This window comes from Oreochromis aureus, linkage group 13 (genome assembly GCF_013358895.1).
Source record: "Oreochromis aureus strain Israel breed Guangdong linkage group 13, ZZ_aureus, whole genome shotgun sequence".
NCBI classification, from domain to species: domain Eukaryota; kingdom Metazoa; phylum Chordata; class Actinopteri; order Cichliformes; family Cichlidae; genus Oreochromis; species Oreochromis aureus.
Genome location: NC_052954.1, coordinates 11,733,473 through 11,746,599, shown reverse-complemented (window position 1 = coordinate 11,746,599; position 13,127 = coordinate 11,733,473). Strand labels below are relative to the sequence as shown.

The 13,127-nt window shown below is 39.8% G+C and overlaps 1 protein-coding gene across 2 annotated transcripts in view; it reads right to left on the bottom strand.

Annotated features, from left to right (window-relative positions):
* The window catches only part of arid4b (AT-rich interaction domain 4B), a 36,629-nt gene that overhangs the window by 20,605 nt on the left and 2,897 nt on the right, over nucleotides 1-13,127 (bottom strand). For both annotated transcript variants that reach the window (XM_031737546.2, XM_031737547.2), the window contains exon 3: nucleotides 2,880-2,990. In XM_031737546.2, coding sequence (XP_031593406.1) covers nucleotides 2,880-2,990 — 111 coding nt within the window. The remainder of the gene's footprint in view (nucleotides 1-2,879; nucleotides 2,991-13,127) is intronic.

The window sequence follows — 13,127 nt, the reverse complement described above, 5'->3', positions numbered from 1 at the left end:
TTGTACATCCAAATGCTCATGTGCTTCCTTCTGTTTCCAGAGGGAAATTAAAGTAATTTGTTGAGAGCATATGCACAAAAAAATAGTAACATAATTATAATGGAAAACTGGCAATACTTTTATTGACTGTGATTCAGTTTAGAATAAGTTGCCGTACACAGGAGAGAACGGGGGGATAAAAAAATAAGTTAAGCACCTCATCCCAGAAAACAAGCCTGCGGGTAGCAAATTCAGACAATGCTCGAGTCAGTTTCAAATATAACAACAGCAGAAGCAGCAATCAAGGTCTCGCTGTGAATGCACAATCAAGACAATGAATGAAAGAAATGCATACTGTAAGACGCTGCCGGATTGTCAGGTAATAAAATAGGGGGGGAAATAAAAAGCTTCCTCGGGTAGCATTTCATCAGTTATGGAGATAATAACATTCCCGACTGGGGGAATAAAGGAATCCCTTTCTTCTCTGAGGAAGGCAAGAGGCTCGACTCCCCCCAGACTTTAGGTAGGGTGACTCCCGCTGTCCGAGGCCTCGGCTTCAATAACGACAGAGCGCTCTGACGACTTCCTAACTGCGAGCTGTACACACGGCGCAGCCACTTAGGCTTGATAACAAATATTGGAATAAGATATGAAACCATATTTCTGATACAACAGAGCCTCGGCGCAGCAATTTTATGCTGCGAACAGATTTATGAGGAGCCAGTAGTCCTTCATGCTCCGTTTTCTCCCAGCAGGAAACGAGAGCTGTGAGAAGTGACTGCTTTATTCAAGCAAAGGTGGATTCTGTGGCCATAAACAGCTAAAAGGATGTGACACAGTAATAAAGCCCTCCGCTGTTCTGATTTTTACATGTGTTTATTTCAACATTATTTTATTATTTCAGCTGAAAAAGATATACGTTTCGAGAGTACACACCTTCGCCACTTGTGCCTTTATAAATCTGCTTTTCTTCACCTCACATGTTTGCATCTATTTAATCGACTTTCCCTCCATTACAACTGCCTCGAAGTATCGCTTCGTGCCACACAGCAGGAGCACAGATTAACAGGACAATGATATCAATATTTAACTCAAAAAGTCAAACACCTGGCTGTTTAAATAAGGAAAACCCACATAAATATTTAATCTACAGTAACCTAATCTGAAGCCTAAATATAGCGTCATTTAAAAGGGGGGAAATAAATAGATAAAAGAGCAATGGTGAATTATACCACAAGGATAAAACTGCAGACTTGGTAAGGCACCTCAAATGCACAGAAGTGGAATTTTAATCAGTTTTAGGAAGGTTAGGTTACATCATGAGTGGCATTCACAAGACTGAGTTAGTCATCACTTGTTTGAGCGTGACATTTCTGAAACGGCACCATCCTAAAGAGGAGTGGGCTTTCTCTCAGTGTGGTCTGCAAGTGCTCAAAGAACCGGGAAATGTGTTTAAGAAAGGAGCTGGTGTTCTTCTGTTCTCCACAAGTACTTCGAAGCTGTTAGTACATGCAGCTTCATCCATTTACTCTTTAAATGAGTCAGAAGAACCTCACAACGAGATTTCACAATTGCTTCATTTGAGACACACTTTTGTTTGCATGCATATAAAAATACTACAAAGACTTATCTATATATACTCAGCATTAGTCCTGACTGAACGTGTGTGCTTCATCTTCTGCAGTGATTGATACTAACATGGTGCTAATCGGCGTCTTACGTGTTCTCTAGCGCAGCTCAATCTTAACCATGTGTTTGTTTTTTTCCTCCACTAAGCCTTAAAAATCACTCAAAAGACACCGGCGCTGTATGCTGCAAACATCGACTTTGTTAAACAAGCAGACAGAGATTAATGAACCAAAGAGCTACGAAGAAATTCATTACAGCGGAATATTCAGACTCACAACAACCACGGAATAATTGCCATGTTTCAACATTTCTGTAACCGAGCTCCACATTCACATTGCAGCTACCCGGGAAAAAACAAAAAACAACAAACCCTACTCTCATCTAATTAGTATGGTAATTAATTTATGAGCTGAGACTGTCCTATTAGATTCATTTCAGCCGGCATCATTTAAACTAAGAACATTGCATGGTCTACTTTGTCATGGTGTTTGTCCCTCGTCTATGAGACAAAAAGAGGACGTTATTTGATGAGTTCAGCTGGTGTGCTGGAATAGCAGAGCATCTCTGCTCTTTTGTCTCTACGGGGGGAACTACAGTGCACTGACACAGTGAAAAAGCCAGCATCCAGTCTTTGTTCCTCCCACACACTCCAGCAGAATGAGAGACAAGCGATCTGTCTCTATTGTATTATCCAGATGCTCCAGCCCCACTGGGAAATGAGATATCGTACTACGTGTATCATGCAAAGCCTTCATCAGCAGGGCTGAAAAAACCAATGGGGAGGCGGCAATCGCTCCCGTGGCCGTGACAAAGCAGGGAAGCTCTGGGTGAGAGGTGCGCTCGAGGATGCAACGGGTACCGGGTGATCTCGCATCTGTTGCAGCTGGGCTCCTGATCGGCCTCTGACTGACGGTGTAAACCAGGTGGCGGGCCTCCAGCGTGTGAGCAGCACAGCTGGATTTCTGGCAACACTGGAAATAAGAAACTAATCCTGGTTTGACTGTGGCAGACTCTATTATCTAATAAAAGGATCTTTATCCAATTATCCCAGGCTAACCCGGGCTCTGAAGGAACGTTTTGGACAACGTGTCCGTGTCCAAACCAACAGCTCTGGATGCACAATAAAGCAGTGCTGTGTGATCTTGATTGTAGCCGCTTCACACAAAGACAAGAGCACCCCCCCCGGCCCTGCTGCTATCCACTTCATACACAACACAGACAGATAATTAAATATTAATGTTGGATCATAAGCACTTTGAAATATGACTTACCTTGGCCTTGACTAGCCTCTTGGCAGTCTTAATCTTGGCTTCGCAGAAAGCCCCTCGGTACTTGGCGCTCACATCCGTCCCTACTGTCAGGTAGGGGGGCTCCTCCAGAGTCTGAAGAAATAAAAAAATGACACAGAGTTCAAACCCTTTTTATACAATACAACTTAATGACACAGGTGTATTCACAAAGCTAAAGCAGGAGGACGTACACATACAGGCATAACAGAGTCCAGGGCAACGACGCAAAACCCACCCGGCTCAGTGATTCATCCATGGAAAACACATACCATCTGCTCTGGGTTTTGGAAAACAAGCCTCTGAGGGAGCAAACAAAAAGGCCACTTCACTACAGCTTTGATGACTACAAAGAAGAAGCTATCCGAAACACATAGCACCATCTTGTGTCATCATTGGTTCAACACCCCCCTCCCTAGCTTCCTCCAAGAACAGATTTGCAGAGGGTAGAGTACACAGAGAAAGCAGACCTTCTGTCTATAGATGGGGGCAGATGATGTTTGTGGTTCATACAGTGTGAAGATGAATTTACTGAGGTTGTTTCACTTAGACTGGAGGAAAAAAGCCCAGCCTAACAGTGGTATATTTAGACATCTTTCTAGAATAAGAACCAAAGTGGGCCACACTTCCTGCTACTCCTGAAAGCAAGGAAAGCAGCTCAAACACATGTAGCACTTCTGCAGTACACTGAAAAAGAAGAAGACCTCTCATCTTGTCTGAATGAAATCAGTGAATGAGTGCCAGATGGAATGGAGATGCTCAAAAAGTAACAAGAACAATCAATTTCAAATGAAGTTATTCACAGCAGGAAGTTGGTTCTGCTCATTACTCATTACCATATAAAACCATTTTCCCTTGCAAATTGTACCTGTTCAATTTCACACGACAAGATGATAACTTGTAAGACTTGGTGAGATGCACACCTCTCCTTTTTTTTCCCTCTTACCCCGACATTTTCATTTTCTACGCTTTAAGAGATTCAAACCACATAATTTGTGGGGGCTGTTCATAACAGTTGTTCATTGTTCCCACGAGGAGAGCAAAGAGTGCACAGGTTGTCATTCCAGCTAAAAACTACGCCAGCGGTTAGCTGTACTTGAAGCAGTGAAGAGGAACTAATTGCTAACGCCAGCTGCATGCAGTCCACCATGGCACATACTTGTGTCATGACCGAACCACTTTTTCAGGCCTGATATGCTCCGAAGTCCTAATCCTGTCAGGATGCTTGGTAATTTGTGAGCTTTACAAATCTCAGTCCTAATTAGATCCTTAGCTTATTGCAACCTATCGAGCTCAGAAATGCCTAAAATGACCTGCTTCCATGGAGTGACATGGAAATGGGAAAAAAAAACTAAACTCAGAGGACTTCCGCATTGATGGAGTGCACAGAAGAAGCGAGCACAGCGGCTTTGGGAGAAGCAGCTGCTACTTCAACGTTCTGCAGGTGCACGGTGCCTTGTGCTGTTGGCTGCATATCGCCTTTGAAAAGTGCGTGATTTGTTTAAGCAAAAACAAGTGACAGACTGACAACTTCCTGGTACCATTTCACACAAACTAGGCAGAACAGTGAAGACATTATAAAAACAGAAAACACTCATACTGCTCTAACGATCAGTAATTAGTGGTCAAACATGTAACTGCCTGCACTGTAATGGGTTTTTATTGCTATTAGATGTAGGTCTGCATTAGAATTGCCTGTAGAGCTGTCCTCAGGACATGGTGTTAATTAGTTTGTGCCGTAAAGTTAAAATCCTCCTTTTTCTTCTTTCGGCTGCTGCCTTTAGGGGTCGTCACAGCGGATCATCTGCCCCCATCCCACACTAACCCTCTGCATGTCCTCATTCACTACATCTACATCTACTACATCTTTTTCTCCTGCCTGGGAGCTCCATCTTCCACATCTTTTGTCCAAAATATCCACTATCCTCCTCTGCACATTTCCAAAGCATCTCAACCTTGCCTGCCTAACTTTGTCTTCAAACCACTAAAACTGAGTTAAACACTGAAAAGATTATTTTCACTTCAGTATACAGATGGATGGATATATGGCCCCCCAGAATTCTCCAACCCAATCTACTATGAGGGGTTAGAAACAGTATATATGAGCGGTGTCAAACATGCAGCCCGCAGGCCAGTATGGGCCTGCCACAGGGTCTAATCAGGCCCACTTGTAGTGTAAAATTTACAGTCATATCTTTAATATCTTAACTTTACTACACAGGCTCACATTACAAATTATTTCTTGATTTCAGCCTGACAGATATGATTTTTTTTTTTAATCCAATACCGATATTTGGAGATTTAAAAATCTGATATTCCAAGTGGATGATATGTATTTATTTTTCCTTTCAGACACACAAAACATTAAACAGATTTCCCCGTTTATACTCTTGATTGTCGTGTCTGTGGCGTTCAAAACTCATGTGCTGCCTACAGGAACTCTGCAGACTGCCCTCTAGTGGACAAACTATGCAACATCAGTATGTGTAACATCGTAGAGTGTTTCTTCAGTCTCTTTTTTAAAAATTTTGATTTACGAACCACTATAAATGCAGAACGATCGACAAATAGCTAAATAATAAAGCTGATAATATCGGTCTGCCGATAAATTGGTCCTAAAGAGACGTGTTGTTGAAACTGCACTTATTCTAATTATTCTAATTCTGAATGTTTACATCTTTACTTGAAAAGAAAGACAGGTTTTTACACAATTGCTTCACTCTTGCAGCTCATTTTAGCCATATGTGGCCTATTAGCTAAAGCGAGTCTGACATCCCTTGTATACCGTATATAAATAGTATGCTAATATGTAACAACAGAAGGTGATATTTCAAATAATCATCAGAAATAATCACTCTCCTGGAAACTTACAAAAATAACTGAAGCTTGCAGCTTAGCAAATTTGCATCTTTTATGTTAAATGCTGGTAAGCTTTTTTTAGTCAACCCAGAACAGGCGGCCTCGTCTCCACACTCTCTGGGATTCTGACAGATGGGATTCGGGGGCAGAGTCCAGCGCCCTCCAGCCTCTCTACCTCTCCGATAAACACCTCATAAGTCTGTAGCAGTCTGGCCTGAGCACCAGCTGCCCTAGCCAACTACGGGTTTACATGATGCAGCAGCCATTTCCACTGTCTCACCAACTCTCTTGTCAGTCACGGCTGTGCCACAAAGCTGCACCGCTCCAGTCTTCAGACCACTGTTCAGCCTCCTCTTTCATACTATTACAGGTCTCCTTTTGTCCTCTACGCACTAACCCACTTCCTTTCTTCTTCTTCTTTTTTTAAAAAAAAAGGAGAAGTCATACTAGGGGACTCAGAGAGGGCAGTTTGGGTTATCTCAACAGCTGCGCTAGCCAAACATGCACAACCTAACCAGACAGGGCTAACAACACACTACTGAGGCCTGAATTACATTTGTCATGCTCACATTCCAACACAAACAGAGGACAGTTTGTTGTTTCCACCGATAATGCCCTGCCGCCCTGCACTGAACCACAACTATGAAAAGAAAACTCCATTCCTCGGATTAGATTGCTATTTGGCCTACAGCTGTCTGGAGAAAAAACACTGACTACTTTTATTTATTTTATTTTCATTGCTTCTGCCAGTGCTGAATGATCTTGTGTTGTTTCCCCCGCTCAGAAGATCAACCAGTCAAGATGACTAAACTCAAAGAGGTGGAATTCCTATGCCTTTGGGACGTGAAACATCCTCTCGCCAACTCGTAACAACATCATGCACCTAATGAGAGCGGCTCTCTCCCAAGATTCTGTCATAAAAAAGAAAAAAAAAAGGACTGAACAGTATTTATGATGAGCCTTAAGCGCCACTTCAGCCACTACATGCAGAAAGTCAGCATGATGATAGCAGCAGCACTACAATCAAGACCAGCTCTCTGGCTATTCACCTAGCGCTACTGATGTGGAAAATACTCTCCAGGCACATGTGCTTGATTAAACACATACGAATGTGAGTTGGCATGGGGTGACAAAACGCACCTGCGGCTACCTTTCATAGAAATACGCACGAACTCCTCCAAAAGCTGCACTCTGGCTTCGAGAGGGAAAATAATGATGTCCAAGTTGTAATTATTAGTATGCTCTACTTGGCTATCAGTCAAACATGCACACCCAGGATAATAGCCTTATGTGTAATCATGCCTTACTAGCTTTTTTTCCCTCCACAATGAGCCATCTAAAAGAAATACCAGAGGTGAAGGTGCACTACTGTTATTGGTCATAAAGTACTTCTGTCTTGGATAGAGTACTAGTGCTTCACTGATTACTGATCATCCAAAAACCTATTCGATGTTTAAGCTGTTCTGGTCAGAAAACAAAAGACAGAGCTTTGAAATCATCGCCGCTTTAACCAAAAATAAAGCAGACTGGAGTGACACTGACAGCAGCAGAATGAGATCAGTTTCTGCTCAATAAAGACTCGGGTCATGAAAAATTTAACAGCCGGCTCCATGGTTGAAAATAAGCTGCTGCTTATGGCGCATTTCTTAGACAGCCTTAGTGACTATAGCATTTTCATTCTACAACTCAGTAAAAAAAATAAAATAAAATAAAAATCCTGGCAGCTATCAAAAAGTTAAAGCTCCAGTACTGATGGTATGGTGGGGAGGTAACGCATACATAGGGCCTCACTTTATAGGGACACTGGTAAGTCTCCAGGGATTTCTTAAAAGCCCACAGACTCTGCTTCTGTCCCAGAGACACATGCAGTCTTCTGTATATCATTCTCTACCATTAAAGCCAGTCCAGCCATCCCATTCAAGAATATGCTTCCACTTTCTGTCATATTTACAAGTTCATTTATGCTGAATAAAAAAAAGTTAGCAACAATGATGTGCTTAGATGTGCTTAAAACTTTGTAATCTAGCTGTATTCTATATGCTGTCATAGATTTCTACAGCCCATGATTGCTTGCATTTCCAGAAAATCTACATCAGGGCAACTAATGAACTTCAAAAAAACAAACAAACAACAACTCCAAGTTTGATTCTTCTCATGGAAAAGCAACCCAGAGATATGGAAAGGTGGGTCAGTGTAGCACCAACCACAGTGCATACTGTGCAGCACAGACTGAACAGCAGACCTGTGTAGGTACGTTTAGTTCATCAGTGCAGACACTGCAGCAGATGAAAAAGAGGAAGAGGACCCAGGAAGTTTACTTTCCACTTCCAACACGGAGAGCGTAAGGTAGGCTATAACAGCAGAAGCATGGTTAATCTTGCTCTCACAAAGCCATGAATGATTTATTTGTTAAAAAAAAAATGTCCAAATACTGCCAGACAATAAAAGGTTAGCTAGTATTAAGTTTAGAAAAATATTATTCATCTACCAAGGGTGCACCATATGTGAAATTCAAAAGCCAGTGACTCCGTGTCATTTATTCTTCTTGAGTACAAATTCAGTCACACAAACTCACATGACAAGATTATTTCTGCACCAAAAAAAAAAAGACTTTTCAAAAAAAAAAAAAAAAAAATCACCAACTGTGAAATTCTGGGCTGATATTAATGTTTAAAAAAGCAATTTGGCCAAAAGATGATACCAGTGTTTTTGTTATGTAATTCCCTTTTGTGCCAAGACAACAGAGAAATAAAAAAAAACAAAAAAACTGACAAATAACAATGCTTTTTAAAGTCTTTCAGCTCTTTGTCTCACTGTCTTTGAACATTTAGCTAGCCACAAATTGCAACAAAAGAAATAAAGATGAGAACAAAAAAAATCTGCTACTTTTGTTTTTTTTAATGTTTTTTTTAAATGTTGCAAATTAAACACTCCTACACACAGATATTTGCAATTATTTGAGCTGATTAAACTTGCAGTCAAATATATATGGGTGATTAATTTATAATTGACAATGCAATATATTGCATTATCTTATTATGTGTAATCTAATTTAAAAAGATATACGAGTTAAATTTATATTTTTAATGCTACTTTAACTCAAGGAGCATTCTGAACAATCATTGACATACAGTACACTTTCCTGACATGACTTAATTTCCAAGAGTCACATTATTTGTCTCTCGTCTTTCCTGTAGCTAACAAGGCCTTCTCCTCATCATCGCCATCTTTAGGTCAAAGCATCGGGGCTTTTGTCATTTTAATATGTTTTTATTCCCTTTTAGGGTTGAGCTGCAACTGTTAACTTAACTAATGTAGCAGCCTACTGTTACCAGAAACCATTCTAAATACATATAAAAATAACAGGTTGTTTTTTAAGGCATGGCCTGAACAATGAAGTTACACTGTGTGGTTGAGAGAACAGAAGAGCAGATACTGTGTGATGAAAATCTCACAGTGATGTGACTAAAAATCATTTAGGTCCCATCCAAACCGAATTTAAGACAATTCAGACCATTTTAAAGGCCTTGAAAAACATAATGGAGTGTATTGTCAATCAAACAGTTTATAGATGCCCACACTGTCCTCTAAGAAGAAGAGCTCTAATTAGGCCATTTAACTGAAAACACCTGTGCAGGCTGTGGGTGCGTGTGGGCGACGCTTTAAGACTTCAAATCCACAACAAATTCAAAACTATGAAACACTAATACTGATTAACCTAGCAAAGATATTGTGACTACTTTCTAATTTACTTACATACTTTTATATATTATATATTTAAAACATGACTTATGTCGATCTGTTCTCATTGAAATACAGTATCAGAATATTAAAAACCACTGTTAATTAGCAGAACTCTGATGATGTGAACCCAGATCAGATTTAAAATTGAAACAATAGGAAGCCGCTTCCTGTTCAGATCTCAGAGTCTCTTTTTTCCACTTCACACCATCACAGAAACTCACACACTTTGTATTTGTAAGATATAAAAAATAAAAAAAAAACTGTTGCCATTTCCCAGAGTACTGTGAATCAATACTGTGCATGTGTGAAATGTAAAATGACACACATGCTAGTTTGATTTATTTTAGGTTACAACACAATGCAATGCAATGTTGGGAAAATAAGCTGTTTTACACTGAGCTGCTGTAAAAGATGACATAAAACACAAATGTCTCAGTCTATTAAGATTACTGGCACATAAAAAATCTATTACATTTATCCAAGAGAATTACAATGCTTTAATGACTGTAGCATATCTGAAATATTATAAACAATAGTTTTACACCCATTATACTGTACTGTGGTGCTCACAGGCCAAACAAAGGAACATGCAAGAGGCATGCAGGAAAGAATTAAGCTCCCTCCCAGCCTAGCTCACACGTACAATAATCCTGCTGTGAATCACCTCTTTGTCCAAACCAGAGTCGCCACAATTCCAGTGACTGGTGCTTCAGCAGGAGTTGCCTTGGCAATGCCATGGCAGCTCTGAACTAGAAAAAAAATTGCAATCTTAATACTTTTTGTTTACGCACACACTCCCCCACATTTAGGGCATTCACCATATTCACGCTTCCTGTGCGATCAGCAGCAGTTTAATCTACTTCGAGAATTTCAGTGCTTCTGAATTTAGGGGGGGGGGTTTATATTTAAAAATTTTTTTTTAAAGAAGTCTTTATCAGACACCCTTTTTCTAATAAAGCATATGGACAGACCCTTGATGATAAAACACTGATCAACAGGTACAATTCAACATCAGATTAACAGACTGGAAAACTTTTCTTCTCGACTAAAACTGTACATTTTACAGCTCTATGCAAAAGTATGCCTAACAAAGTATTAACTGAAAATCTTCCAGCAATGTTGAATGAAAGGTACACCGAAATTGAGTTACAAATCAAGCTAAGTGAGTGTAAATGTAAAAAAGTATAATAAGTATAATTGGTTACATTCACAGCTACTTGTGCTATTATTTTTTGAAGTGTTGCTACCGAGACCAGGACTCAAATGAAGTGATAGAAACAGTTAACAGAATGTCACTTAAAAATATAACGTTGAAATTTAAGTACAGCTAAAAATCATGAATGAACAGGCTGACTTTACTTTTACTTTATGCATTTTTTAAACATAAAAATGTAAGTACTGTCATTTTTACAAAGAATGATTATATTGTTTGGATCCAGATCTACATAATACTAACCAAAAGTGAACCATAGCTTTTAAATGTGATCATGAGGTGTACTTTTGCCTGTTCAAAGCACATTAGACAGCCTACTGTATCTGACCTCCTGAGTCCATCTTCTCAAATGCAAAAATAGGAACCAAATGACCGCACTGCATGCAGTTTACGGCCACAGAAATAACTAATTTCACTGTAACAGCAAAGTCTACATACTCACTGCTTTGACACAAGAGAGCAACTCTGGACCAGAACTGCAGTTCAAGTTTATAAATGACAGATTCAAAAGGGGATGGTCAAACTTAAAACGGCAGAGGCCGAGCTCTCCTGATATTCTTATAGTGTAACTCAAAAACATCTTTCATCAGACCTCCCCTGCCTCATTCTTACACACCCAGCACCTCCAGTTTGCAAGCCATGCTTTTTTTTTTATTATTGATTTTCCAGTTTTATGACCATGTAATAAAAACACTGACAAAGTTGTTGTGAAAAATATGGAAAACTTCCTCTTTATAAGATCAAACTGTGATGAAAATAAAGTCGGAAAAGTACTTTTCCTGTTGTATTATTTTGTCATATAGAATATATAAGAAATCAATGTTTTCACTGTTGTGTAAGTTTAAGCCTTACACATTTACACTCACACACACTCAATCAAACCCTTTTGTTGTTATAAACAAAAGCAACGAATGTCCTTAATATTACTGACTGTGGTTGAATTTAGAGTGGACCACTGGTATTGATACTACTACATAAAAGCAGAAGCTTAATGTATTCCACTTCTTTTATAACAAATTTATTAAGGATTTAAACAAACATCCAACGCTTCTAACTTCTTATAATGGGTCTAATGTTTACAGCATTTCATCTTACACACTGTATTACAGCAGTGTGTGTGTGTGTGTGTGTGTGTGCGCGCAGCTGGTGAAGAAAGCCTGCAGACCATGAGTCTAAGTGACATATAACGCTAAGTGAACATAATGAAAAGTTGTCCTACTTACAGAGCAATTTACAGTTTAGGCATTGAGCAGATGCTCATACACACAGCGGTAAAATGAGTGAGCACTCCTCTAGCATCAATAGAGCCACACAAACTCAGAGCGCTGTGAAAACAACAAATGCTACAACATTAAACAGAAAATGTCAGTGTGGGAACATCACTGCTTTCAGCTGACGCGTGGATGTGAAAATTTAAGCATAATAATCATCTACTAGAGGCCTACTGCAACCCAAGTGGAAACAACAATAACTGCAAAATGGTCACGGTCACTAATAGCACCATGTTTCATGAGTTTTTATATGTTTAGCTTTATTCAAAGAGACGTCGGGGAAATTAAGCAGCAAAAGGCCAGCCTAACACGCGAGTCAGGCGGTTTCTGCTAAAGACACATTTTTCCTCAGTGTGCATCTCGGCTTATTGAAGTGCATTTCCAGTATCGGCAATCAAAACTCCTCTCGCTTTCTGCCACACAAATAGGTCATTATATAACCGCAGACCACCCAGTAGCTTAAGTCAGCGTTACCACTAGGACAACCAACAGAAAGAGTTTGGATGTAGACAAACATATCAAAGTGGCATCTATCTTTGCATCCCCCTGCTCTTTCTGCTTGCACTTTAATAACTGGATAATTTGGCTGAAGGTGACATGTTTATTAGTGGGTGGCGGTTTAGTCTGATTAACCACAATAAGCATAACAAAGTAGCAAATCATGACCAGGGCTGCTTGTAATGTGGCCACTATCAACTCTCCGATCACAAAGGCTGGCAACTTCTTGTTCTACTTGGTTTATGTTCCTCACACATCACTATTGCCTTACATGAGCCAAAAAACAAAAATAAACAAAAACAAAAACCTCATGTGTGTTATACTAATTGCTCTGCAGGTTACGAGGCAGCATAATGGCTCACGTGGCAACAAATGATAAGTTAAAACACTGCCTGCAGTCATAACTGCAGCTATAACACGAGAATAAATAGCTCAAATCACTGAGAGAGACAGCTGTGTCTTTTTCAGGCTAAATAAGGCTGAAGAAAACAATGTCATCACCAAGTTTTTCTTAAATCTCATCGTGAAGTTCACAAGCCACACCTTTGGTATAAATTTAGAGCCACATACACATACATCACTTCACATCCACGCCCTCTTGTCTTATAATTCAATGCCAACACATAACAAAGCACAACATTAATATTA